Source organism: Kwoniella mangroviensis, assembly GCF_000507465.2.
Source record: "Kwoniella mangroviensis CBS 8507 chromosome 1 map unlocalized Ctg01, whole genome shotgun sequence".
NCBI classification, from domain to species: domain Eukaryota; kingdom Fungi; phylum Basidiomycota; class Tremellomycetes; order Tremellales; family Cryptococcaceae; genus Kwoniella; species Kwoniella mangrovensis.
The window spans coordinates 1,768,111-1,782,112 of NW_027062533.1; the positions used below are offsets into that span (position 1 = coordinate 1,768,111).

General features: G+C 44.5%; 5 protein-coding genes across 5 annotated transcripts; 4 read left to right on the top strand and 1 right to left on the bottom strand.

Annotated features, from left to right (window-relative positions):
* Positions 1-568: 568 nt before the first annotated feature.
* On the top strand, positions 569-2,038 carry I203_100651 (uncharacterized protein; the record flags this gene model as incomplete). The annotated part of the gene is made up of 4 exons (XM_019150073.1): positions 569-739; positions 804-907; positions 1,020-1,311; positions 1,370-2,038. The coding sequence occupies 4 exons, from the start codon at positions 569-571 to the stop codon at positions 2,036-2,038; spliced, it is 1,236 nt and encodes a 411-aa protein (XP_019000769.1).
* A 475-nt stretch (positions 2,039-2,513) lies between these two features.
* I203_100652 (tryptophan synthase, beta subunit) lies at positions 2,514-5,659 on the top strand (the record flags this gene model as incomplete). Its single annotated transcript, XM_019150072.1, has 13 exons — positions 2,514-2,558; positions 2,640-2,647; positions 2,721-2,877; positions 3,024-3,117; positions 3,186-3,324; positions 3,395-3,491; positions 3,567-4,174; positions 4,243-4,297; positions 4,354-4,536; positions 4,618-4,933; positions 4,993-5,118; positions 5,178-5,388; positions 5,560-5,659. 13 exons carry the CDS (start codon positions 2,514-2,516, stop codon positions 5,657-5,659), a joined length of 2,139 nt encoding a protein of 712 aa, XP_019000768.1.
* Positions 5,660-6,303: 644 nt separating this feature from the next.
* Positions 6,304-10,483, top strand: I203_100653 (uncharacterized protein; the record flags this gene model as incomplete). Its single annotated transcript, XM_019150071.1, has 12 exons — positions 6,304-6,864; positions 6,977-7,047; positions 7,116-7,189; positions 7,352-7,425; positions 7,543-8,242; positions 8,312-8,555; positions 8,637-9,200; positions 9,283-9,425; positions 9,517-9,599; positions 9,669-9,893; positions 9,967-10,219; positions 10,311-10,483. The coding sequence occupies 12 exons, from the start codon at positions 6,304-6,306 to the stop codon at positions 10,481-10,483; spliced, it is 3,165 nt and encodes a 1,054-aa protein (XP_019000767.1).
* A 725-nt stretch (positions 10,484-11,208) lies between these two features.
* I203_100654 (60S acidic ribosomal protein P1) lies at positions 11,209-11,776 on the bottom strand (the record flags this gene model as incomplete). Its single annotated transcript, XM_065516696.1, has 4 exons — positions 11,209-11,229; positions 11,306-11,548; positions 11,633-11,695; positions 11,774-11,776. 4 exons carry the CDS (start codon positions 11,774-11,776, stop codon positions 11,209-11,211), a joined length of 330 nt encoding a protein of 109 aa, XP_065373514.1.
* A 519-nt stretch (positions 11,777-12,295) lies between these two features.
* Positions 12,296-13,658, top strand: I203_100655 (60S ribosomal protein uL30; the record flags this gene model as incomplete). Its single annotated transcript, XM_019150069.1, has 5 exons — positions 12,296-12,312; positions 12,373-12,388; positions 12,565-12,657; positions 12,962-13,128; positions 13,199-13,658. 5 exons carry the CDS (start codon positions 12,296-12,298, stop codon positions 13,656-13,658), a joined length of 753 nt encoding a protein of 250 aa, XP_019000765.1.
* Positions 13,659-14,002: the final 344 nt, after the last annotated feature.

Consider the following 14,002-nt stretch of genomic DNA (forward strand, 5'->3'; position numbering starts at 1 on the left):
ATTCCAGTCCAATTTGCGTCCGAAAGTCGATCTTTCGGTGCACGTACTACCACCACAGTTGATTCAGCATATTACCTTTATATCTTCCTGTAAGATGGGTCGAATGACTAATCACTTATTCATTGAAACACCGTTTATACCTACGTCTTGCCGCCCCACACTCCAACGTAGCCACCTTCAAGCTCTTATAATAACAGGCAGGATTCGGATCAAAGAGACTTTTACCAGCCAACAACAACAACCTATAACATCAGGAGGGGGGGTCCTTTGGGTAGCGATACATTCCAGGAGCTCGCTTGTTCAACTCATCCTTTCGAGCTTAAACCTCGCTTACAAATAAATCAAAGTGGATAAGAGAATAACACAAACGCTAGATCGATAGATAGTATTGTGGGGCCTGTCTGACTGGCATCCAAGCGAGGTGGGGAGAGGGGAAGATCACTTGATTGCCAAGGGGGGGAAGATCATCGGAGTGCAGAGGATACAGGATATAACAGTATCACCGGTCAAGCTATCTCACATTTTATCCTTCCTCATCGCATGAAGAGGTACTATCGCAAAAACGTCAATGCTGCCACCGCCTTTCCCGCCTACTAAGAGGCAATCGCCCACAAATACTTGTACCCCTTCGAGCGTTACCGCTCCTTCCTCGACTTCGGTACAGTATGACGATGCTCAGCTCAAAGAATTGTTCAAAGAATTTGAGGATTACAAATTTACCGAAGATCCGATGTTTAATGTGAGTACTGTGATGATCTCATCTCAGAGTCTATGGTCGGCGATGTCTGACTATAATTTATCAGGCTGGGTTACCGACTGTCTTCGACGCAATCAAAGGAAAGAAGATGTCACCTGGACTGATTGATAAGACAATAGCAGAAGCTCAATGGTTCTACTTTACTACCAGGTTGGTCCAGAAGCTCATCCATGACCTCTCTTTCTTCTTTTCCATCGATCACCATGTATCTTAACCACTTAGTCGACTAGGCACACACTAACTTTCGTTCCCTCCACCTTAGGATCAAGCACATCTCCATCCCATTCTCAACATACACCTCATACGTCCATCGACCCTCTCAAGTCCTACCGAAACCATCTTCACCTCCTTCCGGAACCCAGGATGAAACGCAGACTCGACCTTCCGACTCCTCCTCGCTATCAAGAATGGATCATCTAACAGAAGCGATGCGAATGATGGAAACGAAAGGAACAGAAGGACAAACAGGTCTGACTTTTGATAAGCTTTGTGAATTGATCAAGGAAGGTAAAGCTGGGGAATTGCAGGGGAAGGACATACCTGATGAGTTGAACGTGAGCTACATTCTTCTCTTACTTTGAAAGCTGACTGACGTACTATGTTGCATTTTAGCCCTTACCGCCTTCCACTTCCACTCTTCCGACTCGTCTCAAACCATGGCAAATATCTAATCAAGCTAGTCCAGCATCTGCCAACTTCCACCAGCCGGCGCAGTCCCCAATCAGTACCTATCATGATACCAGCTATGATGTCAACAACTCGATTTTCGGCTCCGAGCCTTACCATGGAGCTACAACAGATTTCCCTATGTTGTCTCAACCGACGGAAATAAACGCAGGAAATACACTCAATGCAGCTGCAAACGCATCATTCATGTATCCCCAAGGACCCACCAATGGCTTATCGCCGCAAGTTGGTAGTCCGCTATCACAAGGAATCGAGAGTAATTTTCCATCTGCAGGTGGTCACAATCAGAACATAGGCTCAGACTCGGATCAAATCCAAAATCAAGTAAACGCTCAATACCTTTCTCAACTCAATCAATCAAATATACCTGAACATGTGGGATTCACACCAGGATTCGAATATATCGATTGGGCAGCTCACGATGATTCTACCTCAATACCGAATCAACAACACTTTCAATCGATTAACAGTAATAACACGAATATGGATATGCATGGTCCACCTGTTGTGTTTGGGTATAATCAGGAAGACGAGGATCAGAACATGGATGAACGGGATGTCAAGGTCGAACCTCATTCTGACTTCGGTCGGTGAGATTGCTAGGAAGGCATCGGAAGACAAGAGAAGCATTGGAGGAAAAGGTATACCAGGAATCATATTAACGCTCAACTCATCGCGCTATTTCATCTCAAAGCAAGTTTCAATGTATGAAGGATGTCAAGTTATATAGATTGACCATACGTATCCAGTTGTACATATCGATTTTGTCTTATAGCATATATTGAATCTTTTCCCATCCATACTGCACTGTACATCTGTGTAAGTGTATGATGTATTTGTGTATTTGTGACACCCCTTTAAGCGATGACTCGTGGACTGATGATGCCCGGCCATATGGTGGTCCGTGCACTTGGGACTCGATCTCATCTACTCGAATGCAAAAAAGTCTGGAAGTGACACACTACTATATCTCATCGATCGACCATCTATAATCGTATATCCTCCCCTTCTCTTTGTGACCCGTCCTTGATCTTTCACTACAGTACAAAACAATACAAGACAGGACAAGATGTCTGAGCATCTGAAAAGAGTATTCGCAGAGAAGAAAGAACAGGTGAGTCACCACATCTCATAACTGATATAGTACAGACTGTTTGATTCGATATTGATATATGCGATTGCCTTGATGAAATAGGATCAACCGTATGTTCATGAGGTTACTTGATTAGAAAGAGAAAACTCGGCTGATTCATACCTATTTTTTTTCCCTCATCAGTGCATTCGTCACTTTCCTGACTGCAGGATTCCCAACTCGAGATGCCACCGTATCACTCATGATGGCTTTGGAAGCTGGAGGAGCGGATATAATTGAATTAGGTGTACCATTCAGTGATCCTATCGCGGATGGACCGACTATCCAGAGAGCCAATACCGTGAGTGATGTCGTCGACCGGCGCATTCCAATACAATTGTAGTATTCAACCAGATATAACACCTCGAGTAATATGGGTTGAAGACTTGGGAATGATCTTGATTCAGAGTGTTTCAGCTGACTGGTATATCGTTTTGCATATGATAGATTGCCATCGAAAACAATGTCCATTACTCTGATTGCTTAGAATACGTTAGACAAGCCAGGAAATCAGGATTGAAGGTTCCCGTCATTTTCATGGGTATGTGCGATATTTACACCGCATAAAAATATACTATAATGTGCATACTGATACTTAGGGCAAATTAGGCTACTACAACCCCCTTATTGCTTACGGTGAAGAATTAGCTGTGAAGGATGCTCGAGAAGCAGGCGCAAATGGATATATCATCGTGGATCTCCCACCGGAGGAAGCTATCAAGTTCAGGAATATATGTCAAGAAAACAGGTGAGCTTTTCGATTATTTCTATTGAAACCAGGTCGTGCAACAGGTGATTGATCTGGTCGCTTTTATCAGCATGTCATACGTTCCCCTCATCGCTCCTTCCACAAGTATCGACCGAGTGAAATTCTTGACTTCTATTGCCGATTCCTTCATTTACGTTGTTTCCAAGGTGTGTAGGATTTCAAATTTCATGAACTAATATATCAGACAAACTTGTTGGCTGACTGTTTGATGGACTATGTAGATGGGTGTTACAGGTTCTTCAGCCGGAGTAGCCATCTCAGCCTCCCTTCCCGAACTGGTAGCTAGAATCAGGGCCTTCACACCGGTCCCATTGGCAGTAGGATTTGGAGTAGACAACCGAACACATTTCGAATTCGTTACTTCTGCTGGATCGGACGCCGTGGTGGTCGGTTCAAAAATCATCAAATTGGTATTGGACAATCCCGACATTGAAAAAGCCAGTAAAGAAGTTGAGTATTTCTGTAGGGAAATCACATTACATGGTCAAAATCCTCCTCCATTAGGTAGGGCAAATGGTGTAGCCCAAAATGGAACTGCAAAGGTAGAACCTGTTTTACCTATACCTGAAGGAGAAGTTGCCAAACCTGAATTACAAGTCGATCAACCTGGAAAATTACCTTCTCGATTCGGTTTATTCGGTGGTGCCTATGTGCCGGAATCGTTAGTTGATTGTTTGAGTGAATTGGAAGCTGCTCATGCGGAAGCTATCAAAGATCCTGAATTTTGGAAAGAATTCGAAGATATGTTTGGATATATTAATAGACCTTCTCAGTTGTACTATGCTGAGAGGTTGACGGAGGAGATGGGAGGTGCTAAGATTTGGTTGAAGTGGGTGCAGTCACAATCCATATCACTGTCAGAAGGCGGTGTTGACATCGACGACTCATTCTTTGCAGACGAGAAGACTTGAATCACACTGGATCACATAAAATCAACAATGCTGTCGGTCAGGTATGTCGGCTTCCGTTACGACTGATGACGCAAATGCTGATCCCCTTATCATATAGATCCTTCTCGCAAAACGATTGGGTAAAACTCGAATTATTGCTGAGACTGGTGCGGGACAACATGGTGTGGCCACTGCTACTGTCTGTGCCAAATTTGGTTTGCAATGTGATGTCTATATGGGTGCGGAGGATGTGAGAAGACAGGAGTTGAACGTGTTTAGAATCAAGATGTTGGGTGGTAATGTGAGTGGATCTTGTTTCTTAGCGGTAACAGCAATGGTGTGTCCCTGTGATCGTCGCTCATATCCATGCACGAATCTACAGGTTATCCCCGTCACAGCTGGATCACAAACATTGAAAGATGCAGTCAATGAGGCCATGCGAGAATGGGTTACTCGACTTGAAGATACTCATTACCTCATTGGTTCAGCTATCGGTCCTCATCCTTTCCCTACCATCGTGAGAGACTTCCAGAGGGTCATTGGAAGAGAAATCAAGTCGCAAATGCAAGAGAAAGCTGGTAAATTGCCTGATGCCGTCGTAGCTTGTGTTGGTGGTGGATCCAACGCTATTGGTACTTTCTATGATTTCATTGGGGATGAGAGCGTTAGATTGGTCGGTGTTGAGGCTGGTGGACATGGTGAGTGATATAATCTATATCAAGCTTGCAATCACTGATTGTTTGGTGCGCAACAATAGGTGTTGACACCGACTTACACTCTGCTACACTCACCAAGGGAGTTATCGGTGTGGTCCACGGTGCTTCGTCGTATATCATCCAAAGTAAAGAAGGTCAATTGGTACCTACACATAGTATCAGTGCTGGTGAGTTATCCATATGATTCTGCAAAATATGGGATGGATTACTGATATTGAGATGTCAGGTCTTGATTATAACTCTGTCGGGCCCGAACATTCCCACTTGAAATACACCGGTCGAGCTGAGTATATCGTCGCTGACGATACTCAAGCATTGAAAGCTTTCAAGATGGTTACTCAGCTCGAAGGTATCATTCCCGCTCTGGAATCTAGTCATGGTCTCTGGGGTGGTATGCAGTTGGCCAAGACTTTACCGAAAGACAAGGACGTGGTCATGTGAGTGTTAGAAGGGCTTGTTCCCCTTCTCATCCTATTCTCCAGCCCTCTTCTTGTCTCCCTTCTCCTCCTCTCCTCCGCATCGCCACTGCTTCTTCGGACTTCCCCCGTCTCTCCTGCCCTTCCTTGTCAGTCTCAGTATGGTCATTCGCTAATGTCGCGTATATGTAGCTGTCTAAGTGGTAACGGTGCTAAGGATGTCGCCGAAGTATTGTTGACCTTGAAGGACAAGAAATGGGCTGATAAGCTGGACTGGCACGTCGCTCAATAGATTCATATAGTGTGGATGGTCCAAGGATAGAATGGGAATGTACATATTATATGGTAGTGTTCATGCATGCTTTGTGATTAGGGTTTTTTTTTTCCTTGTACCGTTGATGCACCGACGCGTTGATGGTCCGTTTTGTATCTCTTACTCTCTTACGCACAGATCACTCACTGTATGGCATGTCACACTGTGTCCGAGCGTCATCCCATTGCTATGTCTTCGCTACCCATCAACCATCGTTCACCATCACAATCACAATCACTGTGAGGTAGAGGTGTTCTACATCTTACTCTGGCGCAAGCGAGCCAGCACTTGGGATCTACCTCCGGAAAGTTTAAAGTCTATTCTATACAACAAGTTACCCGTACTCGGCAAGTAGGCACGAATCAACAATTGAAGATTACTCGCACCAGGTTCACTTTAGTCTGTTAGTCTATTTCGATATCATACGAGTACTGCCCGACATTCCTATTCGTTTGATCTATCGAACCTAAATTGACCAGCCTTGTCTACCTATCTGTACATCGGCATACATTCCTCTTGATCATTCTCTCATACATCGCAGCGAAATCACAAGGCAGTTCTGTGGAAAGGCACCAAGGATCGAAAGGCAACGGCAAAGCCAAAGCCAACTGCATCTTTCGAAGATGTCAACATCCATTCAATCTCACCCACCACTGACATCGTCTTCATCATCTTCGTCTCGCTCTCAAGCTCCTATCACCCTGGCTGAACCTATCTCAACGACCATAACTCCAACGCGTCAAGGTAATCTACCACCTTCATACGCCTCCATCCCTCTTTCACCACGTCCCAATTCAATTGTCAATCGTCACGAGGAGAAACTGGCTTTGAGGGATGCTCGACACCTTGTTGAGGAGGAGGTGGAATACAACAGAGGTCATTTATCACCTGGTAGGATAGGTCCAATGAGCCATGTTCCAATCAAAAGTAACAGTAATAGCTCAGGTAGTGTTAGTCCTGGTCTTGGTCCAGCTGTACCTTCTAGCGGAGTGGGAGTTGGAACGACTTCGGATGGTATATCGAATGGAAGTGAACATACCAACGGTAGTGATACCGATGATCTGGAAATTGGACATAGAGGATATTTACCTCTTGGATTAGATGTTAGAGACGCATTGGCGAAATGTGAAGATCCAACGTTAGGTTGGAGTCTGCAATTTTGGGTCACTATTGCTGATCCTTTGGTGAGTTCACCTTGAATCTCACACGTATCTATCTAACACCACATGTAAATGATATGTTGTCTGTCGATGATAAGAGGTCCTAGCTTATACTTATACTTGTTATTTATCATAGACCCAACATGTCTTCTTCGCTTGTCCTGCCTCTGGTCAATGTAGTTGGGATCCACCCGTAGGAGCATTTGTGTAAGTGTATCCTCAATCACGATCGTGATAAGTAACCCATTCCTGATTTGTGAAACATCTTTTCGTAGCGTACCACGATCACCTGATGGAGAATGGTGGGAACTCGCAGATGCTACCAGAGGTAATAGAAGTTATTACTATAGTGAGTGTTCTTCTACCTTGGTTCAAAGGGATGTCACGTACAGTGCATATGGAACACTTACATGATCATTCCAACATGACAAAGGTACACAGAGCTGATAATGTTTTCATCTCATTTGCAAACTTCTCTTCATCCTTCCCCTCGACCCTTTTGTCAAAATAGATACGTTGACTGGGAAGACTCAGTGGACAAGACCTGGAGGTAATGCTTTTGTGATCCCACTTGGGTTGATACAGGTGAGCTAAATTCTTTGAGGACATCATGACTAGTCCCTTTGTTCCATCAACCTGTCGAACACGAGATCACGCCTGTTATTGTAACGATGCTAAAGGTATTCGTTGTCACATGCTTAGCGAGCTGCACTACCTAATCGACCCACTGCTCAATCCCCCTCATCATCCTCAAATCCTTCATCATCGCGGATAATCCCTACTACACCTTCGCGATCAAATAGACAGAATCGATCGTCCAACCTATTCTCACCCAATTCGAACTCAGTTCAATCACCTTCCACTCCAGGAACGAACAAAGCGTATCCTCGACCACCCTATTCACCTCTGAACAGTATCCCACGTCCTATACACTCACCGTCAAAATCAAATCGCTCATCTTCACTCACACCTAGTTCATCTTACGGTAATGGGGATGGTGCCTCTCATTCGCAAACATTAGAAGCTATAGTCTTGGGTCACTTCACTTCACCCAACTCCTATACTGCTTCGGCCAATGCTAATGGGAGTGACAGCAATTTGATGGGTGATGGATTGAAAACGAACACGAATATAATCTCGCATAACACTTCGAATTCATTATCTTCCAATCCGATAAGTTTCACCGACAGCTCACAGTTGAGTGTAGTAGAAGAGGGATCAGGTAATGAGACTGATATGTCGGATTTCACTACTCCCGGATCAGCAGGTGGAGGATGGTGGGAAAAGAGGAGATCACAGGTCTTAACTGTGAAGACTGGATTCAAGAGTCCCGGTAGGAAATTTAAAGGATTGAGTTTGGGCTTGGGGGAGGGTAGTCCCAGTTCTAGTGATGGGATTGCAAGTGAGTAATGATCATCACTGAGATATCAGCTTTGTATTTCCAGTGACTAATATGCTGGATGGTCTACAGACTCATTAGCTAGAGGATCACCTCTCAAGAAATCCCGAACGACCATCACAGGACCGATCATCGAATCGAATGAGTCCAATTCCGATACTCAGGGAACAGGAACGGATACACCGACCGAGTTGACCGTCATGAATGGTGTGAATGGCACGAATGGAAGTACTACTCCTGGATTACCTAAGATGCCCGCCGAGCCGATTTATGTGGAACAGCCTGGAAGTGTTAAGACCAAAAGGTTGTCTACGGGGTGAGCGGGAGAATCTCAAAGAGACAGAATATTATGCATGTACGACGAATGCACTGACCTTGTGACCTCCTTCATAACCAGACTGCATCCCCTCCTCCCCTCAGAGATTAGCAGCGACATCTTAGCATTTCAAACGGACGATTTCGCTCGGAAATATTTCGCAACTAAGCGATCTGGAATTATGAGACAGAAAGTACCTGTTGAACGAATTCTCAACTGGCAGAAAAACCCTATAACATCACCTCTACTGGTCTTATCTAAACATTTGGCTAAAGATGCTATGACTACGTTCAAAGTGATTCAACACGTCATGGGAGAAAGGCATAAACCGGTGGATGGCGCCAAACCGTTTTTATCTAGTAGTTCGCATTTGAACTTGGCGAGTCTAGCGTTAAATGGAAGGAAAGATGATAAAGGTCATCCGGACAGGAATGGAAGATTGGCTAATGGATTTGCATCTCACAACGAACCTGACTATAATGGCTCCGAAGCAATGGGAGGAACAGCGGGAGGACCGAGCAAAAATGATAAGATGCAAGTGTTAGAGGAGATTAGATGGATGATTCAACTTTCTGTGGCGTCCAGTGAGATGAGGGATGAAGTTTACTGTCAATTGATTAAACAGTTGACCAAGAATCCTAATCAGTGAGTAGAGGTTTGATCCTGGTCATTGTTTTTACTCATTGACTTACTGAATCATCGATGAATCTCATTTATGACTTTGTAGTGACGCTGTCGTGTTGGGTTTCCAACTTTTCTGCGTACTCGTCAATGCTTTTGGACCAAGTAAGAACTTCGAACCGTTCGTCAAGAATTTCCTGAGGATCAATTCGGCTGAAAAAGCAGATGGGATAGGAATTATGTCCAAGTGTGAGTACGATCTTCTGATGATCAGGATACGTACACGCTGCTGTCGGAGTCGAAGCGAGAGAAGGTGATACTGAATTCTTTTTGATGGCAGATTGTATTGGTAAACTCGAAGTGCTCGCTGCAAAAGGTGGAAGAGGCAAAGCTTTGACTGTAGGAGAAATCGAGCATGCCAGTGTGAGTTTGGGCTGATTTCTTTCATATATCATAAGAGATTGACTTGACGTGTCTTTTATGTCTATGTAGGACGCGGCGTTCTACCCATCGGTATACGGCGAATCTCTCGATCGGATAATGGATTTACAGAAACGTGCCTATCCAACATTGAAAGTACCTGTGATATTACCTTTTTTGGCCGATGGGATATTGGCTTTGGGCGGATTGCAAGCTGAAGGTATATTCAGAGTACCGGGTGATGGAGATAGTGTGAATGAGTTGAAGAGTAGGATGGATAGGGGTCATTATCAATTGGTGAGTAGTGAATCAACCCCACCCGATACTATAGACAAGTTGTGCTGATACTTCCTGTGACTGTATTCTGCAGAAAGGTATAGATGATCCTCATGTCGCATCGTCGTTGTTCAAATTATGGTTACGCGAATTAGAGGATCCTATCATCCCTTCGAATCTTTACAACGATGCGTTATCAGCTTCGAAAACACCCGAAGAATCGATCGATTTCTTGACCAGATTACCTGTATATAACCGAAGGGTACTGTTATTTGTGATGAGCTTTATTCAACTGTTCATGAAAGAAGATGTGGTAAAAGTGACCAAGATGACTCCGGGTAATCTGGGTGAGTGAACCAAATCTGAAATTCATTTATACAACCATCAAATGAGGGATTTTCATCTGATATGATTGTTCGAATCTTTGCATACCTATAGCTCTGGTGATGGCGCCTAACATCTTACGAACGACTTCCAACTCACTTATAACAGTATTCACCAACTCATCATTCGAGTCGAAATTCATCTTGCAACTTTTAGAAAATCTAGATACGGCTAGGGTGGATGAGGATTACGTACCTAGTCACGGACAACCTATCGGTAGGGTTTGACCGTTTGACGTTTGGCATTTGACACTTTGGAATTGAATGTGGAAGTGTGTCTTGGTCCGATTTTTTACGATTTTTTACGATTTCTTCTGCTTTGCGATCTTTGTGCTATAAGGGATGACAGGATGGGCGGATGAGGCGCTTTTTTATGATTGATGGACGTCCATGCGATATAGCTCATATAACATAAAACATATCATACACCTATGAGGATCTTGAATGAATTACTTTGCATATTGCTTGTTGCGTAGATACAGCGATATGACTGCATTTTGCTTGCTTCCGAACGACACGATTTTAGGAGGTCGGATCTAAAGTTATGATATAATCTATCTGGTCATGACGATGAGGATATCTAGCCGTACGACTCATCGCAGATGATCAACGCTGTCAACTGCAAGTTCGGAAGTGAATGAGCCAAGTCAGCTAATCTTGACGTATAGCGTGATCGTCGTACAGCATGTCAGTGTAGGGGTAAGTGAATGCTGAATGCAGGCACAACAGAGATCAGTACTTCGTCAGCGAATGGGTTACACCGAGGCAAACAGACATATTATACAGAATTGTTTCTCAATCGCGATGGAATTGACAAATCAAGGATGTGCGTCAAACATCCAAATGTCAGAGAAAATGGCACCAATGCATAGAATGTGTGTTTACAGATTTATACTCGGAAGACCAAATTCGGGATAAAGGATTTTCGTAGGATGAGATTGATGAGAAGGTGTTTAGTCGAAGAGACCGAAACCCTATTGAAAGAAACACCAATATATGTCAGTGACCGAACCGTTGCAAGAAGAGAGTCTGGGATAGAGGTCGACTCACCATGTCATCATCGGATTCCTCCTTAGCCTCCTCCTTCTTCTCTTCGGCAGGGGCGGCCTCGTCGGCGGCACCACCAGCGGCAGCAGCGGCACCTGGGGCAGCGGCGGCGGGGGCACCACCACCACCGACGTTGGTGAGGAGTTCCTTGACGTCTTTACCGTCGAGAGCCTTGGCTAAGAGAGAAGCCCAGATAGGCTCAACTTCGACCTTGGCGGCGGTAGCGAGAGAGACGATTTTGTCACCCTACAACCCAACACAACCAATACTATCAGTCCATGCTATTCCTTTCTCCTTTGGCTGCATACTAGATGAGAAAAATAAACCCACGGTGATCTCGATACCCTCGTCAGCGAGGATAAGAGCGGCGTAGGTAGCAGCGAGTTCGGAAGACTGTGAAGGACATCAAGATACCGTCAGTCCTGCTGCTTCTTTTCTTCCCTTGCTGGTCAAATAAGAGGGCAGACTCACCATTGTTATACGTAAACCAGTTTTAAGGATTGATGATCCAGGAATACGTTTGAAGATGCTTTTGCGGTTGGAGAAGAAGTAGGACTAAGATGATGAAAGATGACTCTGAAGCATCTGCGAGCAATCACCCAGGCGAGAGAGCAAGCAACATTTGCATTTGCGTTTGCCATGCTACCAAAAGTCGATTTGGTCAAATTTCGACAGTGAGAATGGAGTGTGGCACTTTCATGACGTGTAATTGCCTTATTGGTGCGAATTGTCACCAAAACCCTTATCACTTCAGATTTTTCGGTGTTATCTCTCGGAGTTTCGCGAGTACGAAAATTCATCCCACCACGCTACATTCCAGGATTTACACACCATCCAGTCCATGAGATCGTACGGTACGGTGGTGCATACTCACTCTCACTCACTCACTCTCTGTTGGTTGTTGATTCTACGCAAATCTTACAATCCTATCAAGTCACCCTTCAACCCTTCTTCTTCTTCTCCTTAACCTTCAAGTCTTAAACATCATCGAAAATGGCTCCTTCTACCAGGTCAGTACGGTCACGCTCGTAGCAACAGACGCAATATGCTGATATAAGTTACTTCTATAGTGTGCCTACCGCCGAGGTGAGTTGGAGAAAATTTTAGAAAGGTCAAGGAGGATGGCGTGGACGGATACTCGATTCACAGACTTCAACTTTACCATATCCTCCATTCGACCGCTCGCCGTCCTTCTAGAGACTGGACATAGATGATATAGGAGGGGAAGAGACGGATTACTGATGTCGTGCTCTGCTCTATAGCAAATCGCCGTCCCTGAGACTTTGCTCAAGAAGCGAAGAACCAACGAGGCCACTCGAGAGGCCAAGTTGGCCGCTGCCGCTGAGGCCCGAAAGGTGAGTTGGGTGTTTCGTCTGAATTCAATAAGAGAGGAAAGGGAGAATGTGAATTTTAGATTGAGAGGAAGTTGTATGAGGATAGAAGCGGACTAGAAAATAGAAGGATCACAATTTTCACTACACACTTCCCTCCTTCATTGCATGATGCACAACACCGACGTCTGTCGGCACACGGCTAGCTTCGGCAATGCTGCTCGTAATTAACCATCTTTCGGGGCTGATCATTTCCTTTCGTTGTCTTTCAAAACTCGTATCGATCATATGATCATATCGCTGACGATCACTTGTTTACTTGTGATAGGCCCAGCAAGCCAAGAGAAAGGTCATCTTCAAGAGAGCCGGTGAATACGTTCACGAATACGTTCAACAAGAGAAGGAGGAGATCCGACTCAAGAGAGAGGCTAGAAAGACTGGTGACTTCTACGTTGGTGCTCAACCCAAGGTCTACTTTGTTGTCCGAATCAAGGGGTGGGTGTTATCCCTTATAATGGATATTGTGTTGATGGTATGCTGATTGATATATGATTGTGTTCTTCAGTATCTCCAAAATCGCTCCTAAACCCAAGAAGATCCTTCAATTACTCCGATTACTCCAAATCAACAACGGTGTCTTCATCAGAGTAACCAAAGCTACCACTCAAATGCTCAACTTGGTCACCCCTTACATCACCTACGGTGAAGTCAACCTCAAAGCCATCCGAGAACTCGTCTACAAGAGGGGTTACGCCAAGGTTGACGGTCAGCGAATCCCCATCACCGACAACTCCATCATCGAGAAACAATTGGGTAAATACGGTATCATCTGTATCGAAGATTTGGTTCACGAGATCGCCACCTGCGGACCAAACTTCAAACAAGCCACTTCTTCCCTTTGGCCATTCAAACTTTCCAACCCTAACGGTGGATGGAGACCAAGAAAGTTCACCACTTACATCGAAGGTGGTGATACCGGAAACAGAGAACAAGCTATGTCAAAACTCGTTCACCAAATGGTATAAGTTTGGCGTTTCAGTTTGTAGATAGTAGGTAGTTTGGAGTTTTAGACTTTGCTTTCTTTTGGGTAGAATCATAGTTTGCGCTCTAGACTAGGGAGGAAGTAGGATAATGAGTTTAGGGTGATGATGGTTTTTGATTTACTCTTTCTCTCGCATGTAACCCAATCCACGATCATCTATGTGAAGCAGCGCTTTATGCTGGCACGCTGTGATGGATAGTGATTCACTAATCGAACGAGGACTGTTTGATTGAGGATCTTCTGTCATTGAGTCTAGTTGACTCTGGTATTATGTGGAATGGCTACATGTTCGTTGGAGATACCACATATCATACTTTACATCGAATT